The sequence below is a fragment of the Eretmochelys imbricata genome, chromosome 1, assembly GCF_965152235.1.
Source record: "Eretmochelys imbricata isolate rEreImb1 chromosome 1, rEreImb1.hap1, whole genome shotgun sequence".
NCBI lineage: Eukaryota > Metazoa > Chordata > Testudines > Cheloniidae > Eretmochelys > Eretmochelys imbricata.
The window spans coordinates 256,434,508-256,451,023 of record NC_135572.1 but is presented as its reverse complement, the minus strand read 5'-3'; the positions used below and the strand labels follow the sequence as shown (position 1 = coordinate 256,451,023).

General features: G+C 42.2%; 1 protein-coding gene across 3 annotated transcripts in view; it reads right to left on the bottom strand.

Annotated features, from left to right (window-relative positions):
* SLC37A3 (solute carrier family 37 member 3) overlaps positions 1-16,516 on the bottom strand; it is a 52,340-nt gene that overhangs the window by 22,378 nt on the left and 13,446 nt on the right. For all 3 annotated transcript variants that reach the window (XR_013347304.1, XM_077828226.1, XM_077828216.1), the window contains exons 2-7: positions 16,285-16,458; positions 15,044-15,158; positions 10,583-10,675; positions 9,225-9,308; positions 6,118-6,263; positions 5,026-5,122 (exon numbers count right to left, since the gene is read on the bottom strand). Coding sequence is in view for 2 of the 3 variants with exons in the window: in XM_077828226.1 (XP_077684352.1) it covers positions 5,026-5,122; positions 6,118-6,263; positions 9,225-9,308; positions 10,583-10,675; positions 15,044-15,158; positions 16,285-16,385 (636 nt within the window). In the remaining variant the exon portion in view is untranslated. The remainder of the gene's footprint in view (positions 1-5,025; positions 5,123-6,117; positions 6,264-9,224; positions 9,309-10,582; positions 10,676-15,043; positions 15,159-16,284; positions 16,459-16,516) is intronic.

The following is a 16,516-nucleotide window of genomic DNA, read 5'->3' as shown; positions in this document are numbered from 1 at the left end:
GTATGAGAGAGAAAAGGCTGCCAACAGGGGATTCTCTGTGAAGCGTCCCTGACTTCGGAGCTCTTCCCCAAACTTGGTCCAAAACAGCTCACGTCTGGCCTTTAAGCCACGATGCAAAACCCTTTTCTTTTCTCCCTGGCTTTGGTTATAAGGTAGATTTAACATCTCCTTTTTGTTGCTTGGCCACTGCTGAGTGGAGAAGTGCTGGAGATTAAGTTGTAACTTATAACACTTGTATATTTCAATATTGTCAAGAACACCTAGAGCCTGGGATAGCAGCTCTGTTATCCTATAGAACTCAAAATCAATAAATATGTCTACCTGATGGAACTATTTTTACCCATGTGATGGTTGGCAGTTGGGGGGAGGAGTTTTGATTTTAACTACAATACTATTGTTCTCAAGCACCAGACTGCACCTGCTCTGCTAAAAATCATACAAGATGTTCATTGAACACAGTCAGATTGACCTTAGCACTATGGAGACCAGATGTCCCAATTTTATAGGGACAGTCTCGATTTTGGGGGCTTTTTCTTATATAGGCACCTATTACCCCCCACCACCGTCCCGATTTTTTACACTTGCTATCTGGTCACCCTACTTAGCACGGATTATTTTTATATCCCATTCCCAAAAGAGAAGGAAAGCACAAACTGCATAGCGAGAACTACATTTCAAATTTCAGCCTATTTAGGCCTAGCATCTTTAAATGTTTATATAAAAATATGTAGTGGGAAAAGAATTTTTTACTCGTCCGTAACAGAAAAACAGCTGAAGGTATTTTACTCAAACTTTCAAATAGTTTTTACCTCCAGGAGGAAGAATAGACAATTCCATCCCAAAAGGTGTATGTTTTGGGAAGATGAGAGTGGCTGAAAACAGGTGGTTATAATGAAAGCAGTTTTGCTACCTTAACTAGAACACAATTTGGGTCTATTTCTATAAGAAGCCGTATTAATTGCTAATCCTTGTTAAATGCTCCCTGAAGCAGTGGCATGCCCATCCCCACACCTGATGGATATCCGTGCCCAGGACCAGATTAAGGTTATGAGGGCTAAGGCTAATGGGAGAGAAGGGTCTAAGTATGAAATACATATTACAAAAAAAATTATGAAGTCAAACATCTATCTATATACATATTTATTTATGTAAAATTAACAAGTTTATTCTACTCTGACTACACTCAATTCTTCACACAAATTTTTTCCCCCCTAGCTTTAACTGTGGCAAAGTCATGAATGATGTCATTGTAATTCAAAGACCTGACAATTTCATTCTCAATGCTCAAGAGGGACAAAGCACTGAGATGCTCTTGTGTCATGGTGGATCGGAGGACATTTTTGACCCTGGTTAGAAGAGAGAAGGAACGTTCTCCATTACAGTTAGTAATCATTAGTGACAAATACAGGCATAATGCAGTTTCAACATTTGGAAAACATTCTATCACATTGGATTCAGTGACAACTCGGTACGTCCAAATACGATTTACTTTCGTCACCTTTTCTCTCTATATTTGAGAGTGATGCAAATTCAACAAATTGAAGAAATTATTTAGTAAAATCTATTGGGAGATCATCTGGGTACTTCTGAGACAGACGTCTGATACCTTCACTGACTTTGGAACTTGAAATGTTAGGCAAAAAATTTGTCAGTACACTAAAGGTTTTGTCAATATTTTTGTAAGCCTTGATCCGATGTTCTAATGAACTCTTCAGTTTGTCAATGATTGTGATGAAGGTATTAGCTCTGAAGGCCTCCTGGTCACTGAATGAGTGGGAAGCTGCATCGTCGCATGTCTTCTGTCTTTTGCGGTATTTGGCTGACTTATATTCATGGTTAGCAGTCCTTGCAGCCCCCTGAATTTCATACTCATCAAAACTATCCTGTATTTGTTGAAGAACAGTTCCAAGACTCCTCATTAGGTTTACAGCAGTGGAAAGGTCAATTTGAGCACTTTGCAAGCCTAGACTGCACCTGCTGAATGGCTGAAGTATATCATTCCAGACCTCACACAAAATAGCAGTTTCCAAAGGGTGCATTGCATCACTCAGGATCTTCGCATCTTTTCTTGTTGCTGATTTTTGAGATTCATCATCCTTGATGCTCTCTAGCGCTTCATGGATGTTGGGGTATTCCAGAACAACTGCATTCACAGCTTCAGCGTTGGCACTCCACCATGTCCCTGAGAGTGACTGGGCACTGGGCATCGCTTTGGTAGTCAATCTCTAAGAATCATCCAACGACTGGCTGATGCAGAGAAAAAAAACTGTACAATTCTTGGACAAATCCAAAAAAAGAAACTTCTTCAACACAACAATCCACAGCAGACTGGCCAACAAGGCTGAGTGAGTGAGCAGCACATGGTATGTAATCAATTGCGCTTTTTTATCTTTGTCTACATCCCTGAATATTTGCCACTCATTTGCCAATATTTGCCAGCTATGACATTGCATTGTCATAGCTTTGGCCATGACAAAGGCAGATGTCAATCCCATTTTCGGTGAGGAAATCGAGTAGGTACGAGGCAAATTTCTCCCGGGTGGTTGGTGATGTTTATGAAGGTCATAAAATGCTCAACTGGTCCGCTGGGTAGCACATAATGCAAGATGACAGTCAGCTGATCTACATGTGACACATCTGGTGTTGAGGTGACGGACACTGAGAAATATCCCACATCTTTGATCTCATCTACGATGGCTGATAGCGTCTTCTTTGCCAGCAGTGCAATGAATTCATCACAAATAGTCTTTGATCAGGGGTTCTCAAACCGGGGGTCAGGACCCCTTCGGGGGTCACAAGGTTATTACATGGGGGGTTTGCGAGGTGTCAGCCTCCACCCCAACCCCGCTTTGCCTCCAGCATTTATAATAGTGTTAAATATATTAAAAAGTGTTTTTAATATATAAGGGGGGGGTCGCATCCAGAGGCTTGCTATGTGAAACGGGTCACCAGTAAAAAAAGTTTGATAACCACTGTCATAGAAGGATTTTTTTTATGATAAAAGGAAAATTAAACTTGTCTTGCCATTTATCCACTGTTTCTGGATGAATTCTCTGTGTCTATCACTTCTATGCATAGATGTTGGAACTAGGGGTGCAGCACTCCCTGGATGAAGGGGTATCCATCACATACAACAGCATTTCTCAAACTGGAGTCCATGGAGCCCTGAGGGTACCCCAGGGGGTCCACAGGCCCTGCTGATCAACTCCTCCCCCTCCCTCCCAGCGCCTCCTGCAAACCTCCGTAGGAGGCGCTGGGAGGAAGGGGGAAGAACGGGAACGGGGCACACTTGGGAAAGGGGGTGGAAAGAGGGGGGATGAGGAGGGGCAAGGGTGGGAAGAGGTGGGGTGGTCTCTTGGGGGGGAATGGGTGGAGTGGGGGTAGGGCCTGGGGCGGAGTGGGGGTCTTGGTGGGTCCCCCAAAAATTTTAAATTACAGTGGGGGTCCTCAGGTTGCTAAAGTTTGAAAACTGCTGTCTTTGATAGATATGATGTATGGCCTTTTCCACAATTTGCATCTTCATTGATGTGCTGAGCTAAGAAAGAGCCGCACTTAGCGATTAGCTCTAGAACGCCAAAGTAATTGCCATTGTGTTTCAATCCAACAGTCTCATCTGAGCCACGGAATGGCAGACCATGCTCAGCAAGAAAAACTATGGTTTCAACTACACAGCTGAGAATGTTCTTCCAATAAGCATCAGCTTCCAAAAACTGGTTTTCCATTTGGGTATCAGTTCTGCCACTAACTTTCAGTCGGGCGTGGTAGCTGCTAACTGAGAATGTATGCTGTTTACTCACTGCATGATTGGTAATGTATGCAGTATTCTTCCAACCACTGAAGCCTTTGCAGAACATTCCCCACTTCAGAAAACAGGTGGCAATAAAAACAGTACACTTTCTTAGAAGACGAATGGCAAGCGAGAATGGCTCATCTAATCTGTTTGTTAGGGTTCACATATTCAAACACTGATTTGGTCAGATGACTATTCTGATTGGTGTACTCTCGCTTTGTCAATGACAAGTCAGCATCTAGATTCTGGCATTTCTGTGGGCCCTTCTCAGTCCAATATGCAATGAGATCTTGAGAAGTCACATCCTACATGCCTGGATTGTTGGAGAAGGATTTTTTTTGTCTCACTATCACTGGGAAAGTCTTGAGAGGAGTGGGGTGAGACTGCAGCTACAGAAGTCACAGGAAGCTGCTCCTTTTCATCAGACACAGCAGGTTCACTTGGGCTGGTATTGGCCTCGATTTCCTCACCACCAGACTTAGGAGGAGGAAAAAACATTAGGAGTGAAGGAGAACGTTTCAGTACTACGTCTTGTCTTTGCTGTCTTTCTTTGGCCTCCTTCAAGTTCTGCCATCCTCCTTTCTTTGACAGGGTTTCTACTGTCCAGTGTAGACCTACTGTGTATAAAGTTCGATATTGCTTGGGCCCACAAACAATTACTTAGTCCACAAAGACAAAATCACAACCACCATAAATTGAATTCACAATCTTGATGGATTAATTTGTACAAAGCAATATCCAATGAGACAAAAAATTTCCGATGGCCCCACTACCGTCACTCAGCTGTTACTTCAATATGGAATGGAGGGCCTAAAAATAGGAGGGCCTATGGGTTAATCCGGCCCTGTCCGTGCCTCACCGCTGCTTAACAGCAGTGTCTGTCAGCCAGCTGACGTGCAGCATTAGATTTGGCTCCAAACAGCACTCTATCCTCTCCAACTCAGGAAGACGGTAGGTGACCATGGCATAGGCACTCAGCAGAAATGGGTAAGTTTTAAAGGGATAGAGCCCCTCCAAATCTCATGCAATATTCTGTACTCTCTGGAGTAGAGAAGGAATGGAGAGGATTACTATGCTGTGTTGCCACAAAGGTATAGGGAGCAGAGTTCCCCCATAGACATGAGAAAGAAGAAAAACACTTTATTTATCTGGTCTCAGTGGGCCAGAGACAGGAAAAGACTCCCTGGGATAAGACAGCCCATCGCATAACTCCAAATCAGACAGCAACTACTCACCTCATAGCCATACTGCAGAACACAGGAGGCAAGGAACGCTCCCAGAATGTTCCCCACTGATGCACAGGCACTCCAGAGTCCAAAAACAAAACCCCTCCTGAGAAAGCACAGCAAAATGGAGCAGGAGAGGGGGAGAAGATAGAGAGCTAGAACTGGCTTTAACTGACATGTAATAGTATTAAATTCTCCACTCCCTCCCCACACAGAAACAGCTTCATTTAAAATAAATCATACTGTGAAATAATCAGCTCATGACAGACAAGTTTGTCTATCATGTCCCATTTTGCTTCACTTGAGTCAAACTAAGATCTAGGTCAGTGGTGTCAAGATCCCAGACCAGATCCAGCCCACAGGACACTTGATACATTTATCCCCATAAATCTGACAAATTATGATTCTACAACAGGTCAAAGTTTCTATCTAGCCCTTATTAATGTGACTTGCTGTTGCCCTACCTTAGGTGGTCTGAAACAGCCTTCTGAGATGTTTGAAACCTTAAATCTAATGACAACACTTTATGGGCAAGATTTTCCAATAATTTAGCTGTGCAGTTGTGCACTTTATGAGTGCTCACAGTCATTGCAATTGTGCGTTCAAACTGAGTTTTATATATGCCAATGGCCAAATCAACAAAGAGCAGAAAACACATAATAATGATACCCAGCTCTTATAGAAGAATTTTGATCCACAGATCTCAAAGCACTTTACAAAGGGAGGTCAATATCATTACCCTCATTTTACAAGGGGGAAACAAAGTAATGCAAGTTTCGGCACAATACAACAGCCTTAATCTGACCCAAAATGAAAACTATTTTGTCAGAGTTAAAGCTCTTACATAGTGAAGAAGTACGCATTACTGTATTTTATATCAGATAACAGCACTTCGTTTATTGTTTATTTGGGACATGTAAGATTTGTGTTGTTCACTATTCATTTACTGCTTGTCAAGGCTCAGGTCACAATAGGTAAGTACGTTATTGTTTAGCCACCATAACAGGATTTGCCAGAGAAGTGTTTTGGTTTGGGAATTCAGCCGAGACTGCTGTTCTGCATCACAGATAAGCTATTAAACCAAGGAGAAATATCAAGTACCCAGCTTTTCCAAACCAGTTGCCCATGATGGCAACAACACAGGGCCAGCCAGTGGACTGCAGCAAGCCATTCACAACCCATAGGCAGCAGTAGAACCATTTGTCGTAGAAATGCAGCCATTCTGTGAGAGTGCCGAATACAAACTCCTGTGGGGAAAGAGAGGAAAATTGTGATCCTGGTACAAATCTTCCAGGCTGACTGGAAATGTCAATGGAAAATTGAAAGGGGAAAAAAAAGAAAAAGAAAAGAGAGAGGAAGTGGTTCCAGGCCTATGTTTTCCATTTCATTCAAATGACAGCATCTCCAGCAGCTCAGGTATTCCTAATATCATGCTCAGGCAATGTTCAGTGATGACTCAGAGGTAACAGCACCACCTGCTGAGTCACCAACAGCATGTCCTGCAGCATCTAAACATGCCTCCCTCCCAAGTGTGGTACCCAGCTTAGTTACAGCCCACCCTAGGAGTAATGGCGGCCACTAATTTACAAAAATAAAACTTTAATCAAAGATTAATGGACAAAACGCCTGTCATATTAAATATGCAACAATACTGAAATACAGGAAAGTCTCACTAATTCCCACTTTACTGATGCATAAACCCCTGCAAAAAACCTACAGTGGTTTCATGGTCTTTATTACCAAACACTTAATAGCAAAGAGTGCTAAAATCAGGTCTCAAATTACAAAATCTTCACCAATATAACAGATGATGACTGAACTTTTACTGTACTTTTACTTTTACTTACAATTTTTACTAGAACACAATGGTCTATAATAAGTATAGAATCTCAGTAGCGTACAGCTGAAAGGAACCTCCAGCCTCCCACACTGTGGTAGGATTAAGTATACCTAAAACACCCTTGAGAGGTGTTTGGTTTATCTGTTCCCAAAAACCTCCCCAGGTAACCTATTCCAGGTCTTAACTATCCTAACAGTTAGAAAGTTTTTTCTAATATCTAACCTAAATCCCCCTTGCTGTAAATCATAGAATCATAGAATATCAGGGTTGGAAGGGACCTCAGGAGGTCATCTAGTCCAACCCCCTGCTCAAAAGCAGGACCCATCCCCAATTAAATCATCCCAGCCAGCGCTCTGTCAAGCCTGACCTTAAAAACTTCTAAGGAAGGAGATTCCACCACCTCCCTAGGCAACGCATTCCAGTGTTTCACCACTCTCCTAGTGAAAAAGTTTTTCCTAATATCCAACCTAAACCTCCCCCACTGCAACTTGAGACCATTACTCCTTGTCCTGTCCTCTTCTACCACTGAGAATAGTCTAGAACCATCCTCTCTGGAACCACCTCTCAAGTAGTTGAAAGCAGCTATCAAATCCCCCCTCATTCTTCTCTTCCGCAGACTAAACAATCCCAGTTCCCTCAGCCTCTCCTCATAAGTCATGTGTTCCAGACCCCTAATAATTTTTGTTGCCCTTTGCTGGACTCTCTCCAATTTATCCACATCCTTCTTGTAGTGTGGGGCCCAAAACTGGACACAGTACTCCAGATGAGGCCTCACCAATGTTGAATAGAGGGGGACGTGTCGAATAGAGGGGGACGGTTTTGAAGAAGTAAACTGATTACTTCTTGTCCTGCCCTCAGTGAACACGAGGAACAAAAATTGGTCGCTGTCCTCTTTATAACTACCTTTTACGTATTTGAAGATTAACAGTCCCTCTCAGACCCCCAGTCTTCTCTAGATTAAGGCCTGGTCTGTACCTAAATCTTAGGTCGATCTAGCTACGCTGCTCATGGATGTGAAAAATTCAGATCCCTGAGACACATAGTTAAGATGACCTCAGCCCCATTATTGACATCATTAGGTCAATGGAAGAATTCTGTTGACCTCTTGAGTGAGTGAATCAACTGCAGCAATGGAAAAACCCCTTCCATCGCTGTAGCAAGTGTCTACACTACAACAGCATAGCTGCTGCTGTAGCACTTATAGTGTAGACATGCTCTAAACATGCTCAGTCCTTTCAACCTTTCCTCATAAGCCATGTTTTCTACACCTCTTTTATTGCTTCCTTTGGACAGGGAACCAGTATGACAGTGAACCACTGGTAACTGTTCTCTGAATATGGTTTTTCAACCAGTTGTGCATCCATCTTACAATAATTTAATCAAAACCGTATTTCCTTAGTTTGCTTATAAGAATGTCATGTGGGACTGTGTCAGAAACTTTAGCCCTAACCTACACTATCCAGGATAAACAAAGCACGCTTTGTGATGCAGTATACTTGATTTATGCATGTGCTTTTATCGATATTTCCAAAATGTAATAATTCACCAATACGTCTCCCAGTTATTGGGATGAGTTAAGATATGGGCATATCCATGTAATGTTAATGATTAAAAACCCAATACGACAAAATACATTCAGTGTCTATCCATGGAAGCTTGAAACTGAAGAAGTCTTTCCTTACAGATATTTCCTTCTGACTTATTTCACCCACCGCCAGCTGCAAAATCAAGTAAGTTCATACTAGTTTATTAATGTTAGTGTTTCTTGTAAGAGGAAAGAAAGGAAGGATTTGTTTGGAAGGAAAGCCATTTTAAAAAGTTATGTGGGTTTGGAAAACAGTCCTGATACACACAGAAAACAGACTGAAGAAGAGAAAGTGTAGGCCCAGATTTGGGCCCCTTGTACTCAAGCAACTCTTGTTCAAGTCTTAGAAGGGTCACAACATCTGTTTGAAGAAACGTCTCCACAAATTCATACTGCCACAAAGGCTTTAAGGGGGTTGGGAGTACTCTTCTGTAGGCCTCAGACTCTGGTCATGATACAAAACAGTAAGTCTGGCCCAATGCCAAACTCCATAAACGAGCCATTTTTGCCACAAAGTTCAAAAAAAGAACCAAACCAAAACAAAAAAAGCATTCTGAACAGCTGAGCATAGCACTCCCCTAACAACACTACTTAGGAAGCACTGGGGTGTAGGGCAAGTATTATTACTATGCCAGCCCCAGCACCCACAGCGCCAGGCTAGGGTCAGATAAATTCTGTCATTTGAATCTAAACAAAAACAAAAGCCAAGTGTTTTAGAGGGAAGGAGAGTTTCTAAATCACAGTAATCACGCTTCATCAAAGCAGAGACATTTTTCAACTTACCACTAAAGCAGAGGAGCACATGCCGAAAGACAAGACCCATCGTAAATTCAGGCGATCACCAACTATGCCACTGACAAAGAGACCCTAAGAACACAGATAAGTATGGTAAGCAAAGTCACATAGTTTACATTTGTTTTCAGCATGATCTGTAAAAAGAGTTGAAGGAATGCTGGGAGCTCAAATCTGACCCCAAGTACAGGTGTGTAGAAGTTTGGTGGCGGTATTTATTTTTACAAGATCTCATACAAGCAGAAGTGTTTCCATGAACTTATGCTCCTGAAATTTCAATGACAATGACTTTGTTTTGGCAGAGGCTCTCCTGCAACATTTGCAATGCAAACATGACAACATTGTACTAGATTGAGAAAGTGACACTGATTGGACTATGAACAGAATGAAAATTGCAAGTCTGTTTTTGGTGTCCAACTGTAGATAAACACAAAGCAAACAGAACAGTGAAAGCTTAGATTTCTAGAAATTCAGCTTTAATAATCTAAGGTGTTATGAACAACACAGGTAAAGAAATTTGCCTAATTTTAGAAATATGACTTAAAAGGTTCAGAAAAAGCTATCCACTTTAGAGTGATATAATAAGTGTCCCAAAACAGCAAGGGTAAATGTATCAGGAAATATTTTACTTTAAATATAGGCTCCCCATCTTCCACATTCCTTTCAAGCCTCCTGAAGTACAAATTGCCATGCACCTGAGAGACATTCCAGCATGTACCACATGTACATGTAATGTCACGTCATTACTACAGCAGACTTCAGTAAGGAGCCAGAGTATTGGGGGAAGTGCCCAGGAAGTGTCTTTTGCAGAGTGTTTGTTACCCTGCATGATACAAAACCACTTGAAAAAGCCTCCTTAAATCTGTGCAACACACCAGTGCAAAAGGCATTTATTTGATCCTACAACCCTCCTCCCCAAACTCCTCTATTGTCTGGCTCCTTGCTATGTCAGACTTCCGTGGTGGATGTGACATGCCACTAGCGTGTGGTGTTGGAGACTGTGCTGGATTCTAGGAGACCTGAAAGAGGTTGGGAGGACAGAGAAGGTAAATTTAAAGCAGATTATATGCTGACTGCCTTTCACCATTGCTATTTGGAGCATTCAGCATGTAATTCTGAAGTAGATGGATTTCTCTTAAACCTATTTGCAGACCCCTTAAAAGATGTAACATATCAGTGTGAGGTGAGGGCAAAAATAATGCAGTCAAAGGGAATCTGTTCACTTCCCAAACCCTTAGTGTTAGTCAGGAGCAGAGAGCAGATCCTGTCCCTCCACTCTCAAACGTGATGGGTCACCCTCACCATCCTTCCCACCCAAACTTTGGCAGCTGTGATTAAGTTTTACTCACCACAGCATAGGAAAAGAGAAAGATAGTGTCCAATGTCCCCAGGAAAAGAGTGGCATCTTCTGCATTGGGAAATAAATGGCTACTGTTCCAGAGCTACAAAGAGAAGCAATTGAATCATGAGTCTTCGAAAGAGACAGATCTCATCCTATAACACACAAGAAATACCTTGCTCCAGTAATATCCCATCTCTGAAATACTTTAGCTAATTGATTGAGTCAGGATGAACTTCCACTTCAAATTCTATGAAAAGCACCTTTTTCTTGCTGGAGACCTCAACTAACTTCTAGCACACCACCAGTGAGAAACACTGCAATTAATATTTATGGTAACAATGTTGCTAATCTACATGCTGCTTTATATATAATGCCTCTGCTCTCAGGATCTTACAATCTACATTAATCGGGTAACACAACAGGAAATGACCAGGAGGAGGGAGAGAACAGAGGAATCAGGGGGAAAAGATACACTGTTCTTGGGAAAGTGATATTTACAGAGCATTCAGATTACCTGTTTTGTTCCAATTTTGTTTTTAAACTGGAGTTCAATTTTAGTTTCAAAGTGATCTGACACAGGGAGAGAATCAGTAGTCCCAGAGCTGAGATTAGTGACGGAACACAAGCTGAAAGTACCAAGCTTTGAAGATGGATTTGAAGGAAGAGAAGAAGGAATTAATTAAGGGGGAAGGGGAGAAAAAAAAAAATCAACCTTAAAGGGGACATTTCCTATGCTCAACTTTCATCAACTCCATTTCAGTTTTTGCCATAGATCAAGTTCTTCAAGGCAGGGACCACCTTTTAATTATGCATTTGCAAAATGGTGCTCTGATCCATGATTGGGGCCCTTAAGCACTATTGTAATGATAAATGACAGCTATGCTTCCACACGTCTCATTGCCTTCAGTCAGGACAGGCCTGGCTGTATTTGGAGTGCCTTCTACCCAAGTACTGGTCACACCTAGCCTTATTCAGCTTACGTGATCTGACCAGGCAGCAGCTGACAGATGTGGCTTCTATTTAGTTATGTTTTCCAAAATAATGCAGTGTGTAAAAAATATGTAATAATAAAAGGTAAAGCCACTGAAGAAAACTACTGCTGCCACTAGAGGTCAGTAGTATCCATCTGTCAGTCTATTAATAAACTATATTGCTAGCTCAGAATGCTGAGCAAATCAGGAACGAGTGGTTAAATACTGATTAATGGGTAGAATATATATCCACAATACTTCATTTTACAGCACCCACAGGTGTTTTAGACCCTTTACGATAACGTAATAAAAACCTAAGGTCCCCGTACCAGACAGATTGCAATCCAAAAGTTTACACTTTACATTTTACACTTATTACACAAAGGCGTCCAAGATGGGAGGGGTTGCAAGTGCTTTGGAGGACAAGATTAGAATTCAAAATGATCCTGACAAACTGGAGCAATGGTCTGAAACAAACAGGATGAAATTCAATAAGGACAAATGCAAAATACTACACTTAGGAAGGAACAATCAATTGCATAAATACAAAATGGGAAATGACTACCTAGGAAGGAGTATTGCAGAAAAGGATCTGAGGGTTATAGGGGATCACAAACTAAATAAGAGTCAAAATTATAATACTGTTGCAAAAATATATATCTGTCTGTGATGTTGCGACTGAATGAATTCCTTATAATCACACCACTGTAATAATCTTTGTACACAATATTCCTCATGAGATATCATTTGAAAAGTAGTAACTCATGGGTCAATAATATCATGGTGAAATGTATATCTATAAAACGCGTATATTAAGAGTTATGGATGTAAACTGAAATTATGACTGAAATGCATTTACCAGACAAGTCTGGAAAAATCCTGATTCTCAAAGACAAAGGAGAAGCTGACAGCTCTAGCGGGTGTCATCAAATCTCACTGGCAATCACTGGTCAAGTGGCCGTTCTTTGGCAGTGAAGGGGGGCAGGAAAAGAGTGATCTGTATTTTAACAAACAACACGGAACTTTTTTCACTACAAGATTCCAGGTCTCCCTCTTCACAGGGAGAAGGAACTTTATCTAGCGTAACTCTCATGAAAATGCATTTCAAAGGGTGACTGGGCTATAAAAAGAAAAGGAATACTTGTGGCACCTTAGAGACTAACCAATTTATTTGAGCATAAGCTTTTGTGAGCTACAGCTCCCTTCATCATTCACAAAAGCTTATGCTCAAATAAATTGGTTAGTTTCTAAGGTGCCACAAGTACTCCTTTTCTTTTTGCGACTACAGACTAACACTGATGCTACTCTGGGCTATAAAAGTGAGGGACAAAAAGACCTCACGGATTCTATCTTTCTTTCTCCCTCCCCCTCTCTTGCACTCTTTCACCTAAGATGACAAAGGAAACAGCCCTTTGGAGTGTGGGGGCAAATCCTGCCTTGAGAATTTGGTCAGTTATGTTGCTTGGAACACGTGGTAAAGATATTACCTGGAGCCAAGTCTAGTTTGTTAAGTCTTAGCTACTAGGAAGCGTTTTATATTTATTTCTCTTGTAACCATTTCTGACTTTAATACCCTATAGCTGTACTCACTTAAAATCTCTGTCTTCGTAGTTAAACAAACGTGTTTTATTTTTTAAAATCAAAACTAATCCAGTGCTGTGTTTAAACTGAACTGTTTGGGGAACTCCAGTTAAAGTAGCAATCTGTTGTATAAAGCCCCCTTACAGGTGCAACAAACCTCTAATTTCTGAACTGCCCAGGAGAAGGCTGGACAGTGCAGAACGCAAGTTTTTGGGAAAATTCAGGACTGGGGGAACGTTGGGGTCCACCCTGCACATGGTAACCAAGGCTGGTAGAAGCCTGAGTGTGGCTGGAGTGTTGCTGAAAGGCTACTGGAGTCAGAGTTGCTGGACCAGGGCTGTAGCTATACACACACAGGGTTTGATCTGAATGCTGTTTAGCTGTTTGTGAGTGGCCCAGGTTGGGAGCTACAACAGCAAAGCACTGTGAGGCACCCAAGATTGCAGGGCAGGAGGTGACAGGTCTGGATTGCACCTGGGAGTGTTATAAGCAAGACATGAGAAGGAATTCTTCCACTCAACTCAGCACTGATAAGGCCTCAGCTGGAATATTGTGTCCAGTTCTGAGCACCACACTCTGGGAAAGATGTGAACAAACTGGAGAAAGTGCAGAGGAGAGCAACAAAAATCATTAAAGGTCTAGAAAACATGACCAACGAGGAAAGATTGAAAAAACTGTTTGTTTAGTCTGGAGAAGAAAAGACTGAGGAGGGACATTATAAAGAGGAGGGTGATAAATTGTTTTCCTTAATTTCTGAGGACAGGACAAGTAGTTATGGAATTAAATTGCAGCAAGGCAGATTTAGGTTAGACAGTGGGAAAAACGTCCTGTCAGGGTATTTAATCACTGGAACAAAGTATCTAGGAAGGTTGTGGAATCTCCATCATTGGAGGTTTTTAAATACAGGTTAGACAATCATCTGTCAGGGATGGTCTAGATCAGTGATTTTCAACCTGTGGTCCACGGAGCCCTGAAGGTCCGCAGACTACGTCTAAGATTTCCAAAGGGGCCACACCTGCATTTGTAATTTTTTAGGGGTCCGCAAATGAAATAAGGTTGAAAACCACAGGTCTAGATAATACTTAGTCCAGCCTCAGTGCAGCGGACTGGACTAGATGACCTATTGAGGTCCCTTCCAGTCCTATATTTCTATGATTTTTATGGTTTATCCTTTAGCCAAGAATCCAACAAAGGAACGGACATTCCTGTAGTAAGAACATTCAAGGTTGCAGTAGCAAGGATTTAAAGAAACAACAACACCCAAGAGGTTTGGAAGGGTAATATCCAACCTCTAACTAATGGGGTTAGGAAGTACTTTTCCTTATGTGCAGGCTATTTATAAGGTTTCTTGCACGTTCCTCTAAAGCAGTGGTCTCCAAACTTTTTGGAGCGCGCACACCCAGTGCCAGCTCAAGGGAAGCAAAAAAAAAAGAGCTGCAGGGAAAGACTTTCGGCAGTGCTCCTCCTGCTGCGCACCCCCAGGGATGGTCTTGTGCACAAAGTGGGGTGCGTGCACCCCAGGTGGGAGACCACTGCTCTAAAGAATCTGGTGCTGGCCATTGTTGGAGACAGGAACCTGGACCAGATGGACCACGGGTCCGATCCAGTAGGGCAGTTCTTGCACTCCTAATACAAGAGATCTATCCCGCCTGTGTTGCACATTAATGGGAGTTTCACTCTGTGCACACTACGAAAGGCTCTGCTGACCACTGGTGGTCCAAAGACTATGGTGTGGGATTTACTGTTTTAAGTCACCTGAGACTCCCACCTATGCAAGTACTCAAGTAGCCAGGGGTATCTCTGGCAAAAAATAAATCTCTTTTGCACCAGAGTTTGAGTTGGGCCATTCACATACTAGCATTCATGTGTCTGTATTAGAACTTGCCAGCTAGGTTGATAGTCCTGACTGTTCTCACCTCATATGGCTGGAGCTCCAGGGCCGTGGTATTTAGGTAGGAAGGAGTCCATTGGCTGGAAATGCTGACCTTAACATTGCTGAACGTCTTTCTGGAAGCATGGAGCAGGGAGTAACTGCAAGACAGAGAGTGAACACACATAGTTTTGACAGATCTTCACTGGAGCAGAAAGCGAAAGGGACCCAAAATTCCATACACAGTCTGCTTCAGGGCCCAGCCAAGAACCTATTCTTTATTTTTTGGTGGGAGTGGAAGCACCCTAATGTGCAGTTACATACTCTGATTGTTGTTAGTTGGGGAGGAATACCAGGCCTAGGAGTGTGATCAGTGTCTCAATTTGGAGGGAGGGATTTTTTTTTTTTTTTTTAAGGTGGGGGGAGATGAAATGTTCACCAATGGTTATACACTTCACACACACACACACTTTCCCAGCTAATCACCACCACAAGTTCTTGTCTAAAGACACATCAGATATCCTCTCTCCTCCAGAACTCTGCATGAATCACTGTGTGTAGAATGCAGTGAGGAGAAGAAAGCTACCAACCGCAATGGCAGAGCACTTCCCACTGATTAGAGCGCTCATTAAATGTGCTCATTGTTGGGACTGAGGGTTTATTTTCCCCTGCTTTTGGAAGGCTCCACTTGCTTCCACTCTTCTGTTGTGTAATTCTGCATGCAGTGAGATGGACGGGTCAAAGAAGTCCATCATGAGTACTATTTATGTCAGTGGTTTTCAACTTTTTTTTCATTTGTGGACCCCTAATAAATTTTGAATGGAGCTGCGCTCCCATTTGAAAATCCTAGAAATAGTCTGAGGACCCCCAGACCACAGGGGCATTAAAAGTATCTAACTGCACATTAGGGTGCTTCAACTTCCACCAAAAACAAACAAACAAACAGTTTTTAGCTGGCCCTGAAGACCGATATTTTATGTTAACAACCACCTTTCATGGATTGCTTAGATACAGCCTGCGGTCCCTCTGGGGTCCACAGACCATAGGTTGAAAACCACTGATTTATGTCAGTATTCACACAGGGAATATGCATTTAGTTATTTGAATGCACAGGAAACCCCGGCACAACATTACTGACACTGTGCCTCCCTCCACACATCATTACTACTTGGCTTTTTATAGAACCAATGGTCATCTTCTCATTATCCTCCTTTCCTTTCCCTCCACACATGCACCCCCAAACGCAACTGGACGAATGTCATGCAGATCCAGGAGCGGCCAACCTACCTGAAGAAGGTAAGCAGGAACACAACAATGTGGTGATGAGTGCAATGGGACACAAGGGACCTGTTTGCAGGCTGCCTTTGCAAAATCCCAGGCATAGCCATACTTCTGGCCTCGCCCTCCTTCTGGCCCTTGGCCTCAAAAGCTGGAAGTTAGTTTAGGTCATTTCTCTTCTCACTTAAAAGGAAAGAGGGAAAAAAACATTTTAAGAAAAGCTCACGTATAAAACAATGTT